The sequence below is a fragment of the Coregonus clupeaformis genome, chromosome 29, assembly GCF_020615455.1.
Source record: "Coregonus clupeaformis isolate EN_2021a chromosome 29, ASM2061545v1, whole genome shotgun sequence".
Classification (NCBI taxonomy): Eukaryota; Metazoa; Chordata; class Actinopteri; order Salmoniformes; family Salmonidae; genus Coregonus; species Coregonus clupeaformis.
This window is the reverse complement of record NC_059220.1, coordinates 29,397,453-29,412,167: the sequence shown is the minus strand read 5'-3', so window position 1 is coordinate 29,412,167 and position 14,715 is coordinate 29,397,453. Positions and strand designations below refer to the sequence as shown.

Below are 14,715 nucleotides of genomic sequence, written 5' to 3'. Positions count from 1 at the left end.
GTTTGAGTGGAATTTTAATGTTTTTCTTTTTCTGTTTAATTCTTGGTTTTGGTGTGTCTCATTTTGAATGTAAATATTTATTGTAAAAGGTTGCACTTCTGAATTGAAGCCATTAGAAAAGTTTGTCTAAAATCTAAGGAAGCACATTTTTTTTGTTGCTGTATTTTCAAAAAAGTAATACTAACCCTTTAATGAATGTGTTATGCATATTTAATCAAACAGGTTATATAACATAGCGCATTTACACAGCCAATGTCTGTGACACAGCTACATAAGTGTAGCCAAAATGTCTACCAGCACAATACTACCCATCCCACTAGGACAAAGAAATGAATCACCTAGGGATCTGGTGATTATATAACAGTAGACTAGTTGAGGAATCGACATTCATTCATAGGCACTACAAAACCAATCAAAGGTGGTACCATTGAGATATTTGTAAACCATTGGATTTGTGTATGTCCCTAATGGTTGAGTGATATAGTCAGAGGTTGTGATTTTGCAATTCTACTGGAAAACAAGTGATACAGAACAAACAGGCAATGTTTGTCTTCCACTCCTTGACCTAATGCAGAGAGAAACCTGAATGACAAGCTGGACCTGCTATGCAGAGATTCCTTTAGCTTGCTAACACAGTCCCAGAGAATTTCAACAAATGTTTCTGTGCCACAATTAGGAAATAGGCAGAGAGTAAAACAATAATCGTCTAGATCTGACTCGGTCATTTGTCATTTGAATGTTTGTTGTTCCATTTTTGTCATTGTTATCATTGATTGGGAGAATGCAGAACAGGAAACGGTAAAGTAGATGTTGTCTTTAGCTGGCAGGGATGGGCCAATGAGTTGATGACTTGAACGTAAACGTCTGAGAAATTCCAATTGAAAATTAACCCTAAAACAATATTTTGTGTTAGAAACATCCTTTCACTGACTGTACATGTGTAGGCCTACAGCAATACGACATCCTGTATTACATGGTTATAACAGGATGTCTTTGCGCTGGGCTGCTGGCTGTGGTCCTGTATGTCACATGTGTCTGTTTTAATGTCCAGACTAGAGATGTTCTGATCTAGTCAGTCAGGGTCACCTGGGGCTAAGTCCCAGGAATGAGGCCAAAAGTCTAATAATACAGAATACTGAGTTACAAGTACTTGTCTAGAATCTAGATAAAATAAGTCAACAGAAATGACATAACTACTGTAACATGAATGAGACCAAAGTAAATTAGATGTAAACATTTTATTTATCAAAATAATGTAGAAAATGGAAGTTTGAAGCGTATTGTGAAGGTTCTGCTCCTGACAGTGTGAGACTATCAGGTATCCACACCACTGTTCCATGAGGAACACTAAGGCTGAGATTTTATCCAACCCTGTTCTTCTTTGCTTTCGTGTGCTCCAGCTTTCCAAGATGCCAGGGTTTACTTGCATATGTGGACTTGATCAATGAAACAGCGACATTCCTTGTCCCTCATTTAAATCAACATAGACCTTGGATGAGGAAAGTTTGTTTACAAGCATGTAAAAACACAGGCAATCTGTTGTAGCTTTGCAACATAAACCTGAGTGGAACCATGCTAATGTAGTCTTGCAATAGAGTAAGTAAAAAATAAAAATAAAAAGCCATAATAATGATAGAGGAGCTTCTATTAGAATAAATGCTGTAAATAAAACAAAATAAATTATTAATTATGTTGGTGCGCCAAGTAGTGGTAAGCCATTGTCCATTTTAGACTAATCTTGCATCAACACTGTAAAGTCCAAAGCAAAGAGATTTGTTATCATTCTGTTGTCCTCATATTGAAGTCATAAATCAGAGTAAACAAATGTATTTGAGGCTAGTGACAACAAAGCGCAGTAATTAGTAATTTAGTAGTCCGTTTCTAGAGAGTGTTGTGGGTGAATACCTCAGCTAGTTGTGTTTTGAATACCTGCTTGTCACTCTGACAGAATAGTTCCCTATGAGCATTTCACTCCTCGCCCTCCCACATCTTAAGCCTTTCGCATGCTTCCCAGTCACAACAGTTTGCGCATGTATTATGATGACATTTTGTGACATTTTTTTTCCGCTTTGGTGTTCGGCAGATAATGTTTTGGGCTGTTCGCTCACACACAATTTTTTCTTGAGGCAAGTCGGCGATTGGTCAACAGTAGGGGTGGGAACTATGGACGGGATTCTTCAATTAAGTATTTGCTGTCATTCAACGAGAGAGACGAGAGAACACAGCAGCAGCTAGGCCCTACTGTCTGCAGTGCACTAGTAGTTTTCATGCACATTTCTTCACTTGAGAAGCACTGCACCAAAAGTCTTAGCTAGATATAAAATTGCGTGACAGACATCCTCAGCAAAAATTTAAAAATTTATTACAGATTTCTTGATTTATCTTAGATTAATTCTGACTATTTTGAGGATGTGTTACTGGCTATGTTGTGGCTACTGTGGCTCAACAGGGACAAACAACAGTAATGTTGCTACTTTTTTATTGGTTTTCAAGCGAAGGTCTTTAGGGAGTATGCAAACACAGGCGCTCGCTTCGCCTAGCCGAGTTCTGCTATGAACAAACCGAATCTAGTATGCGGGCGAAAACAAAGTGTGCGACGAACTGGAAAAGCATTGTCACATGTTACAGGAGACAATTATAGATGTAAAAAAAATATTCAGTCTGGCAGTGGGAGTTGAATTGTATAAAATGGGGTGTGGCTCACGACAGGGTTGTCTAGCCCCAGGGTCATGGAATATCAGTACAAAGCGTTGCTCCATGGCAGTATAGGGCAGTAAGTGGCGCAGTGGTCTAAGGCACTGCATCGCAGTGCTAGCTGTGCCACTAGAGATCCTGGTTCGAATCCAGGCTCTGTCGTACCCTCCCCTACCCATGGTCGTCCAGGGTAGGGGAGGGAATGGCCGGCAGGGATGTAGCTCAGTTGGTAGAGCAGGTTTGCAACGCCAGGGTTGTGGGTTCGATTCCCACGGGGGGCCAGTATGAAAAATTAAATAAAAATAATGTATGCACTCACTACCTATAAGTCGCTCTGGATAAGAGCGTCTGCTAAATGACTAAAATGTAATAGGGCAGTAAAAACGTGTCTCTCATACAGTCTTAAAGGAAGACAAGCATGAGCAGGCTTGATCAATAAGGTGAGTCCTGGCTTCATAGGCATACATGTTGTGGTTGAATCTTGGGATAGTTCGGGCATCCTATGCTGCAGAGGACAGGTTAGGAGCAGACGCACGCATGTGTGCTGGTAATGGGGCATGAAGGTGGCCTGGAAACTGGGACTTTAAGGGTTGTTTCTCCAGCTGAGAAAAGTGCAGAGTGCAGTCGCTGCCGGAATTCTCCTTGCTGTACCGTTCATGCAGGGCCATGGTGCGCTTTTTTCTCTTCCTATTTTTGGCTATGTGAGCGACGCGCTTGGAGACAAGGTAGATGATCTCACAGATGTTGAGCACGATGCAGAGGGCCGAGGCGCCCACCATGAAGTAGGTGAAAACTTTCTTCTCTGTGGGGTGGCCGATGTAGCAGTCCACCTGATTGGGGCAGGGGCTGACCTCACACTTGACCAGCCGGGGCAGGTAGAAGCTGTCATAGATTTTGTGGAGGATGTAGAGGAAGGAGATCTCGATGCCCGTCTTGACGAAGAGGCTGAGCATGTAGGTCCACCAGAGGCCGCCGAGCCTTTTCCCTGTGTTCTCGTACAGCTTGTCCTTGTTCCCGTGCTTGGCGTACTTCCGCTCGCGTTCATTGCGATACGCCACATGCATCATCACCATGAAGGAGGGGCAAGTGACAAAGATGAGCTGCAGGGCCCACAGGCGGATGTGGGAGATGGGGAAGTAGTGGTCGTAGCAGACGTTGGCACAGCCGGGCTGCTTGGTGTTGCAGTCAAAGTCCTTCTGCTCATCGCCCCACACACGCTCCGCCGCCACCACGTACACCATCACCCTGAACACAAACACCACAGAGAGCCAGATACGACCAAATGCCGTGGAGTACTTATTCACCCCACTCAGGAGGGCTTGGAAGGTCTTCCAATCCATGGTTGGGGCTGGATGTTGACAGTCTCTTTTTCAGAACTTGCCTTCTTTTGTTAAATGACTATGGATCACTGGAGCAACCTGAGTAGATAAAGGAGAAGATGGGTGAGGGAAGGCATCAATGTAACCTGGATCATGGTGTGAATTAATTGCACAATGCCCTTTCTTGGAAGTGTTCAAAATTGTATGATGCAATCCACACAAACAACAGGAGCTTTTCAGCTTGTTGGGTGTAGGCCTACGTTTATGTGTAGGCCTCGATCTACTGCATTTTATAGCAACCAGAAGTACAATATCTCTTATTTGAGAAATTAGGTTTTCTACATTGACTGCCATTTTGTTTCCCTTTTTCAATAGATTTTTCATCAGTTTACTTCCACATTTCCCACATATTCATTTTCATAGTCAACTTTGTCAACAAAGGTCGCTTTAGAATAGTTTTTTTCTCCTTGTAATATTCACCTCTTAATATCTAAGGTTTACACAACCTTAATATAAGGTAAATGAAGCAATTAATACATTTAAACTGATGACAGTAGATGAGAATTGGGCCAGTTGGGCATGCAAATTAAGGCATATGCTACTATAGTAGGCCTTGAAATGACTCACTTTACCACACACTGACTAGGCTATAACAGTTGGGTTGTCTGTGATATATTGAATAAGCATAATTTCCCAAATAAATCAGTTTTACTGTGTGGCTGTACAGGGAAGGACATCAATGCTCATCATGTTTATTTGTTATTTTTTCCCCTCATTGTTTATGTCTGCTTATGCATTTTGGTATAAAGCCAATGTGAACTGTTCAAAGATTATCCCTAAGAAAATACTTTTTACGCATAGGCCTACCTGCTCTTCTTATTGCGCATATTCAGGTAACCTATAAACTTTATGATATGTCGGAACAGAGTAAATCTCAGACTGTTTTCATAACAGAGTAAATGGAATAGGCTATCAGGTTACGCCAAAACTTTAGGCTACAATTCAACATCAGCAGAGTAAGACAATAAAAATACATTTTTACACCACGCTCACTTCAACTCATCCACACACTAAAAGTAAGGAACAGATACATTCATAAAAATAGATCGCCAACTTTTCACTTACTTAACAAATGTCAATCCATTGTTTGTGCTTCACTTCATAATCAGTTTGCTTCTGTTTTCTGTAGTTTTCTTTTGGGTTAATTCGTTTTACACATACATTAGCCCCGCTCAACAGGTAGAATGCTGTTGTCATGATTGATGCGTCTTTGGCGTTTGTCTGTGGGTGGGGTTTAAAAACGAAACTTGTAACCTACCAATTGAGGCCCAGATGTTTTTTTTTCCTGGATTAGGCCTACACCACACTGTAAAACATTTCCTGTAAAATGTACAGTAATTGACTGGTAGCAATTGACCAGTAAGTAACTGTAATTGATTTTACAGTACAGCTACTGTAATATTTTTTACATTTTACATTTTAGTCATTTAGCAGACGCTCTTATCCAGAGCGACTTACAGGAGCAATTAGGGTTAAGTGCCTTGCTCAAGGGCACATTTACGTCATTTAGCAGACGCTCTTATCCAGAGTGACTTACAAATTGGTGCATTCACCCTATAGCCAGTGGGATAACCACTTTACACTTTTTTTTTTTTTTTTTTATACATTTTAATACATTTTATGGTACCAAAAATTGTAATGTCATCTAATTTACAGTACCAAGTATGTTACTGTAATCTAATTTACAGTACCAATTACAATTACAGCATATTACTGTAATTACCCACTGACATGTTACCAAGTGTTTTTTGCAAGTTATCATTTTTATATTTTAATTTACATTTTGGTCATTTAACGGGCACTCTTGTCCTTAGCAACTTACAGTTGGTGCATTCAACCAAGATTTATAGAATAAAAAAATATCATAGTCATAGCAAGTAAAACATTTCTGTAACTGTTACTGAAAATGTTGTTGTAGTCAAGGATATACTGGTCTCCAAAATAATCTCTGGATAGTGCCAATACATTACTGAGATATTCATGGTAACTGGATGCCAGCTTCCTGTAAATTACTATAATGTCAAAGCAATGAAAGATAGTACAATACTGTAAAAGTGACTAGTAAATGGTAAGAAAGTTATTTTTTACCGGACTTTACTGTAATTACAAGGGATTGGCGCAAGCAGGTTGGCTGATAGGCATTTGTATATTACAGCATATTAATAAATACTTAAAATACTGGGCGGCAGGTGGCTTGGTGGGTTGCGCCAGTAACCGAAAGGTCGCTGGTTCTAATCCCCGAGCCGACTAGGTTGAAAAAATCTGTGGCTTGGTGGGTAAGAGCGTTGTGCCAGTAACCGAAAGGTCGCTGGTTCTAATCCCCGAGCCGACTAGGTTGAAAAAATCTGTCGATGTGCCCTTAAGCAAGGCACTTAACCCTAATTGCTCATGTAAGTCGCTCTGGATAAGAGCGTCTGCTAAATGACAAAAAAAAGTAAAAAAATATATATAATGTACAAAATCTCACTTGCAGTTCTAGAGACCTAAACATAGGCTTCCAAACTGGCTGTGATTGCAGGGCAAAACAGATATGGTTAAATAGTAAACCATTAAAGGTTTAACAACCGCTACCACTTTGATCTGTCCGCTATATACATCTACTTGGTAGTAGTACCACATATCACTTAAATCAGTACAGGACTAACGGGTGCAACAACTATAGCCTCTTCGAAGACACACCTCAAAATATGTTAATGAGCCAGCAATTCTTTCCCCTCCCAGAATATTTTTCCACAATGCACCATAATTTACAGTAGTATGCATTAAATATACTGCAACAACTATTCAGCAATTGCTAATAGTGAATATGTAAACTGAACAAAAATATAAACGCAACATGTAAAGTGTTGGTCCCATGTTTCATGAGCTGAAATAAAATATCCTAGAAGTTTTCCACATGCACAAAAAGCTTATTTCTCTCAAATTTTGTGCACAAATTTGTTTACATCCCTATTGGTGAGCATTTCTCCTTTGCCAAGATAATCCATTCACCTGACAGGTGTGGCATATCAAGAAGCTAATTAAACAGCATGATCATTACACAGGTGCACCTTGTGCTGGGGACAATAAAATGTGCAGTTGTCACACAACACAATGCCACAAATGTTTCAAGTTGAGGGAGCGTGCAATTGGCATGCTGACTGCAGGAATGTACACCAGAGCAGTTACCAGATAATTGAATGTTAATTTGTTCATTTCTCTACCATAAGCCGCCTCCAATTAAGTTTTAGAGAATTTGGCAGTACATCCAACCGGCCTCACAACTGCAGACCACGTGTAACCACGCCAGCCCAGGACCTCCACATCCAGTTTCTTCACCTGCAGGATCATCTTATACCAGCCACCCGGACAGCTGATGAAACTATGGCTTTGCACAACCGAATAATTTCTGCACGAACTGTCAGAAACCATCTCAGGGAAGCTCATCTGTGTGCTCATCATCCTCACCAGGGTCTTGACCTAACTGCAGTTCAGCGTCATAACCGACTTCAGTGGCAAAATGCTCACCTTCGATGGCCACTGGCACGCTGGAGAAGTATGCTCTTCACGGATGAATCCCGGTTTCAACTATACCGTGCAGATGGCAGACAGCGTGTATGGGGGCGAGCGTCGTGTGGGCGAGCAGTTTGCTGATGTCAACGTTGTGAACAGAGTGCCCCATGGTGGCAGTGGGGTTATGGTATGGGCAGGCATAAGCTACGGACAACGAACACAATTGTATTTTATCGATGGCAATTTGAATGCACAGAGATACCGTGATGAGATCCTGAGGCCCATTGTCGTGCCATTCATCTGCCTCCATCACCTCATGTTTCAGCATGATAATGCACAGCCCCATGTAGCAAGGATCTGTACACAATTCCCGAAAACTGAAAATGTCCCAGTTCTTCCATGGCCTGCACACTCACAAGACATGTCCCTCATTAAGCATATTTGGGATGCTCTGGATCGACGTGTTCGACAGCGTGTTCCAATTCCTACCAATATCCAGCAACTTCGCACAGCCATTGAAGAGGAGTGGGACAACATTCCACAGGCCACAATCAACAGAGTGATCAACTCTATGCAAAGGAGATGTGTCGCGGTGCATGAGGCAAATGGTGGTCACACCAGATACTGACTGGTTTTCTGATCTAGGCCTCTACCTATTTTTTTAAAGGTGTCTGTGACCAGGATATGCATATCCGTATTTCCAGTCATGTGAAATCCATAGATTAGGACCTAATGAATTAATTTGAATTGACTGATTTCTTTATATGAACTGTAACTCAGCAAAATTCTTTGAAATTGTTGCATAACCGGTGCCCCCGCACATTGACTCTGTGCCAGTACCCCCTGTATATTGCCTCGCTATTGTTATTTTACTATTTTTATTTTACTGCTGCTCTTTAACTATTTTTTATTTTGTTTATTTTTAGGTATTCTTTCTTAAAACGGCATTGTTGGTTAAGGGCTTGTAAGTAAGCATTTCACTGTAAGTTATTACCTGTTGTATTCAGCGCATGTGAAAAATAAGATTGTATTTTATTTTATGTTGCATTTATATTTTTGTTCAGTGTAATTATATATACAGTGGGGGAAAAAAGTATTTAGTCAGCCACCAATTGTGCAAGTTCCCCCACTTAAAAAGATGAGAGAGGCCTGTAATTTTCATCATAGGTACGCGTCAACTATGACAGACAAAATGAGAGAAAAAAAATCCTGAAAATCACATTGTAGGATTTTTTATGAATTTATTTGCAAATTATGGTGGAAAATAAGTATTTGGTCAATAACAAAAGTTTCTCAATACTTTGTTATATACCCTTTGTTGGCAATGACACAGGTCAAACGTTTTCTGTAAGTCTTCACAAGGTTTTCACACACTGTTGCTGGTATTTTGGCCCATTCCTCCATGCAGATCTCCTCTAGAGCAGTGATGTTTTGGGGCTGTCACTGGGCAACACGGACTTTCAACTCCCTCCAAAGATTTTCTATGGGGTTGAGATCTGGAGACTGGCTAGGCCACTCCAGGACCTTGAAATGCTTCTTACGAAGCCACTCCTTCGTTGCCCGGGCGGTGTGTTTGGGATCATTGTCATGCTGAAAGACCCAGCCACGTTTCATCTTCAATGCCCTTGCTGATGGAAGGAGGTTTTCACTCAAAATCTCACGATACATGGCCCCATTCATTCTTTCCTTTACACAGATCAGTCGTCCTGGTCCCTTTGCAGAAAAACAGCCCCAAAGCATGATGTTTCCACCCCCATGCTTCACAGTAGGTATGGTGTTCTTTGGATGCAACTCAGCATTCTTTGTCCTCCAAACACGACGAGTTGAGTTTTTACCAAAAAGTTATATTTTGGTTTCATCTGACCATATGACATTCTCCCAATCCTCTTCTGGATCATCCAAATGCACTCTAGCAAACTTCAGACGGGCCTGGACATGTACTGGCTTAAGCAGGGGGGACACGTCTGGCACTGCAGGATTTGAGTCCCTGGGGGCGTAGTGTGTTACTGATGGTAGGCTTTGTTACTTTGGTCCCAGCTCTCTGCAGGTCATTCACTAGGTCCCCCCCGTGTGGTTCTGGGATTTTTGCTCACCGTTCTTGTGATCATTTTGACCCCACGGGGTGAGATCTTGCGTGGAGCCCCAGATCGAGGGAGATTATCAGTGGTCTTGTATGTCTTCCATTTCCTAATAATTGCTCCCACAGTTGATTTCTTCAAACCAAGCTGCTTACCTATTGCAGATTCAGTCTTCCCAGCCTGGTGCAGGTCTACAATTTTGTTTCTGGTGTCCTTTGACAGCTCTTTGGTCTTGGCCTCTTTTTGTCTGTCATAGTTGACGTGTACCTATGATGAAAATTACAGGCCTCTCTCATCTTTTTAAGTGGGAGAACTTGCACAATTGGTGGCTGACTAAATACTTTTTTCCCCCACTGGTATATATATATATATATATATATTACAGCATACCAACTGATATTTGGTGTTTTATATCACTTGCACTTTAGGCCTTAACAAAGGCTTATAAACGGACAGTGACAAAACAGATCAAAAGGACATGGCTAGCCACTCAACCATTAAAGGTCATTTTATTAGGTTGTACATACTGTAACTCAATACAAACTCAAATATATATATATATAAAAAGGAATAATAAACAATTAAATCAATAAGTCAATAAATCAAAGCAAAACGAGGCAAATCAAATCAAAAGGCAAATCAAATGCCATCAAGATCAACATAAAAATAAATTTGGAAAAAGGGGGGTCCGTGTCTGTGGTTGATCATTTTGTTGTAGATGTGGATGAGGGCCTCTAGTGGGTCATTGGTGTTGTTGGGTTGTTCTTGGCTGTCAATGGGTCTTGACCTGCCTCCACACTGACCGCCTGGTGGCCCCTGTACTGGGTGATGGGATGAAGGGTGATAGAAGGGGTGAAGGTGGTTCAGAGGGTCCTGGGGGTCTGGACTGAGGCTGGCTGGTTGGCTGCTGTGTGGGATCAGGGTTGGTAAAGAGTGGAGGGGAGGTAGGGAGTAGTATGGGGAAAGGTTTTGGAGGGGGAGACGGTTCCTCTGAGGGGGTGGGGGAGGGGGTGATGTTATCTGGTCTCTTGCTGGTGTGTTGTTTAGTCTTCCTTTTCTGCTTTTTTGTCTGTCGTTTGGATTTTGTGTGTTCTGGCCATTGTGGTTCTTCTTCTTGACTGTTAGAGGAGTACAGAAATTGTGAGGGGGGAGCTGGAACCGTCTCCCCTCTGGCCTGGGTTTTAAGGGGGGTAGAGGTGACCAGGAAGGGGGAGCTGGTGGAGGGACCGGCAGCGGTGGGGTTCGTTTCTGGGGCAACTTGGGTGGTGGTGGGGGACATTTCTGGAGCGTCTTGGGTGGGGGCAGGGGAGGGGGTCGTTTCTGGGACATCTTGGGTGGTAGGTTGGACGGTGCCTATGGAATGGTCTGGTTCTGGTTGTGGTTCTGGGTCTTTGTTGTTGTCTGGGGGTGGGGGGTTGTTGGGGTTGGTGTGGTTGGTAGGGGGTTGATGGAGTTGGTGTTGTCAGTGGGGTTGGTGGGGTTGGTGTTGTGGGCGTTGGCCCTTGCCCTGCCGGAGTAGGAATTGGGGAAGGTTTTTAAGAAGTGGCCCCCTTTCCCGCACAGGTTGCAGGGCCATTGACCCTTACCCTCCTAGCTGCTGACTTGAGGGCGGCAAAACGGTGTAACCAAACTTCTACAGTACATTAGGAAATTATTCAGACCCGTTGACTTTTTCTACATTTTGTTACGTTACAGCCTTATTCTAAAATGGATTAAAATAATTTCCCTCATTAATCTACACACAATACCCCATAATGACAAAGCGAAAACAGGTTTTTAGAAATGTTTGCACGTTTATTAAAAATAAAAAACAGAAAAATCGTATTTACATAAGTATTCAGACCGTTTGCTATGAGACTCGAAATTGAGCTCAGGTGCATCCTGTTTCCACTGACCATCCTTGAGATGTTTCTACAACTTGATTGGAGTCCACCTGTGGTAAATCCAAATTGATTGGACATGATTTGGAAAGCCACACACTTGTCTATATAAGGTCCCACAGTTGACAGTGCATATCAGAGCAAAAACCAAGCCATGAGGTAGAAGGACTTGTCGGTAGAGCTCCGAGACAAGATTGTGTCGAGGCACAGATCAGGGGAAGGGTACCAAAAAGTTTCTGCAGCATTGAAGGTCCCCAAGAACACAGTGGCCTCCATCATTCTTAAATGGAAGAAGTTTGGAACCACCAAGACTCTTCCTAGAGCTGGTCGCCCGGCCAAACTGAGCAATCGGGGGAGAAAGGCCTTGGTCAGGGAGGTGGCCAAGAACCCGATGGTCACTCTGACAGAGCTCCAGACTTCCTCTGTGGAGATGAGAGAACCTTCCAGAAGGACAACCATCTCTGCAGCACTCCACCGATCAGGCCTTTATGGTAGAGTGGCCAGGGATGTTTTTCAGCGGCAGGGACTGAGAGACTAGTCTCGGAGAGATCCTTGATGAAAACCTCCTCCAGAGCGCTCAGGACCTCAACAGGACAACGACCCTAAGCACACAGCCAAGACAACGCAGGAGTGGCTTCAGGACAAGTCTCTGAATGTCCTTGAGTGGCCCAGCCAAGCCCGGACTTGAACCCAAACGAACGTCTCTGAAGAGACCTGAAAATAGCTGTGCAGCGACGCTCCCCACCCATCCTGACAGAGCTTGAGAGGATCTGCAGAGAAGAATGGGAGAAACTCCCCAAATACAGTTGTGCCAAGCTTGTGGCATCATACCAAGTCCAAGACTTGAGGCTGTAATCACTGCCAAAGGTGCTTCAACAAAGTACTGAATAAAGGGTCTGAATACTTATGTAAATGTGATATTTCCGTTTTTTATTTTTAATACGTTTGCAAAAAAAGTATAAAAACCTGTTTTGCTTTGATTTGGAGAAGAAGGGTGTTGGTTCTGGTCTTGGTGTTGTCTGGTCTGGTCATTGGTCTGCTCCGGTCCTGCAGGGGGAGGAAGGATAAACCTCAGAATGAGCAGACACACCTGGAAGTCCTTGACCCCGTAGGTCAATGGAGGCACTCCCCTGTGGTCTGCTCGCTCCAGGCATAGGTTGGTGTCTTTGGTCCTTCCTCCGCGCCTCTGGTTCTGGTGGTGATGCTGTCTGGTCTCATCTCTCCTTCTGTTGGTCTGCTCCGGGTGGTTGGCGGTCTGCTGGTCCTGGTCTGGTCGGTGGTGGCCTGAGGACAGCAGATGGAGAAAAAAAAGGCAGGGGAGGAGGGCTGCAGGCCAAGGGTAGAGGGAGTAAGGCTTGCCTCGTTAGCACTCTACTCGCTTCAAGGCCTGGTGGGGTGGGGTTCGTGGAGTCAGGTCAGGTCAGGCCACAGTCAGCCTTCCCTCTTCCCCCGGTTCCGGCCTTATCCGCTGGACCAGAAAGGCAGTGCCAGCCGCAGTCAAGCCACTGTTACCGTTGCTGCCTCCTGGTCCATCTAATGAAAAGGATAGAAGAGAGCGGGTACAGAGAAGGACACAACCCCAGTAAATCATCACCACGCAGGGTTGTGCGTAACGAAGAAAAACCAGAGTCATATCTCAACTATTAAAAGGTTTGAGACTTGCTGCCACTCTGTTCTGTCTCCTATATACATGTAATTGTTAGGGAACCACTACCACATATTATTTACATTTGTACAGCATTCTCACTAACGGGTGCAACAAATAAAGCCTCTTACAAGACACACCTCAAAATATGTTAATGTCAGAAACAACAATACCATGCACCCACTAGTGGTCAAAAATGTGGTGCTGTATTCTGAATAATAGTAAATTACTGGCAGCAATTGGCCAGTAAGTTACTGTAAGTTTTCAGGACAAGGTTTTTAGAATTCCTAAAGTACAGTATATTACTGTATTCTGTGGGTGTAGAGCATTCTCACATGGATGCAACAAATATAGCCTATTACAAGGCACGCCTTCAAATATGTTAATGAGTCAGAGACTTTCCCTGCCCAACATTTTCCCACAATGCACCATAATTAATTCTGTATTTTAATGTGCATTCTACAGTGTTTTACTGTTGAAATTGCAGAAAAGTCTTACAGTGTGCTGTAAAACACATTTACAGTATTTTACAGTGCATTCTACAGTATTTTACTGTTGAAATTACAGAAACGTCTTACAGTGCACTCTTCACTCTTTTGTGATCGGTCAGATGCGTCCAGACTCACCAGTTCAATAGATGTCATGTCTGCTTCTTGACAGTGTAGTACGGGGACTAACGTGGTTTGGTAACTTTGGTTCAGCTTGGACTTTGATGCGGTGAAGTTGTCCTGTCCCCTTAGCAGAAAAACACCCCCAAAGCATAATGTTTCCACCTCCATGTTTGACGGTGGGGATGGTGTTCTTGGGGTCATAGGCAGCATTCCTCCTCCTCCAAACACGGCGAGTTGAGTTGATGCCAAAGAGCTCGATAAGTAATTAATTATCAACACTATCCAGTTTTTAATTCCAATGTAAAACACAAATAAATACACCTATATATACAGTTCCAGGCAAAAGTTTGGACACACCTACTAATTCAAGGGTTTTTCTTTATTTTTACTATTTTCTTCATTGTAGAATAATAGTGAAGACATCAAAACTATGAAATAACACATATGGAATCATGTAGTAACCAAAAAAGTGTTAAACAAATCAAAATATATTTTAGATTTTAGATTCTTCAAAGTAGCCACCCTTTGCCTTGATGACAGCTTTGCACACTCTTGGCATTCTGGTTAGTTTAACACTTTTTTGGTTACTACATGATTCCATGTGTTATTTTATGGTTTTGATGTCTTCACTATTATTCTACAATGTAGAAAATAGTCAAAATAAAGAAAAACCCTAGAATGAGTGGGTGTGTCCAAACTTTTGACTTGTACTGTATATACTACTTACACATGTTAAGTTCCATACACAATAAATAGGTATTACCATATTATTGAAAGGCCATCTCCTTTCCATTAACTAAACTCAGGACAAATGGAGATAAGGAAATAGCAGATTGTTTGAGAATGTTTTGTTTGTGTGTTGATGTTAATTTCCATCTCCTGTTGCTATGCACAGTTCTTTCTTCCAGTTGAAACTTGTTCCAGAATGCTTCCAGC

General features: G+C 42.5%; 1 protein-coding gene across 1 annotated transcript; it reads right to left on the bottom strand.

The window, feature by feature from the left end:
• Positions 1-3,001: 3,001 nt before the first annotated feature.
• LOC121544390 (gap junction beta-3 protein-like) lies at positions 3,002-5,274 on the bottom strand. Its single transcript, XM_041854331.2, has 2 exons — positions 5,139-5,274; positions 3,002-4,112 (listed from the first exon to the last, which is right to left on the bottom strand). Exon 2 carries the CDS (start codon positions 4,032-4,034, stop codon positions 3,195-3,197), a length of 840 nt encoding a protein of 279 aa, XP_041710265.1. The 5' UTR covers positions 4,035-4,112; positions 5,139-5,274; the 3' UTR covers positions 3,002-3,194.
• Between the last annotated feature and the right edge of the window lie 9,441 nt (positions 5,275-14,715).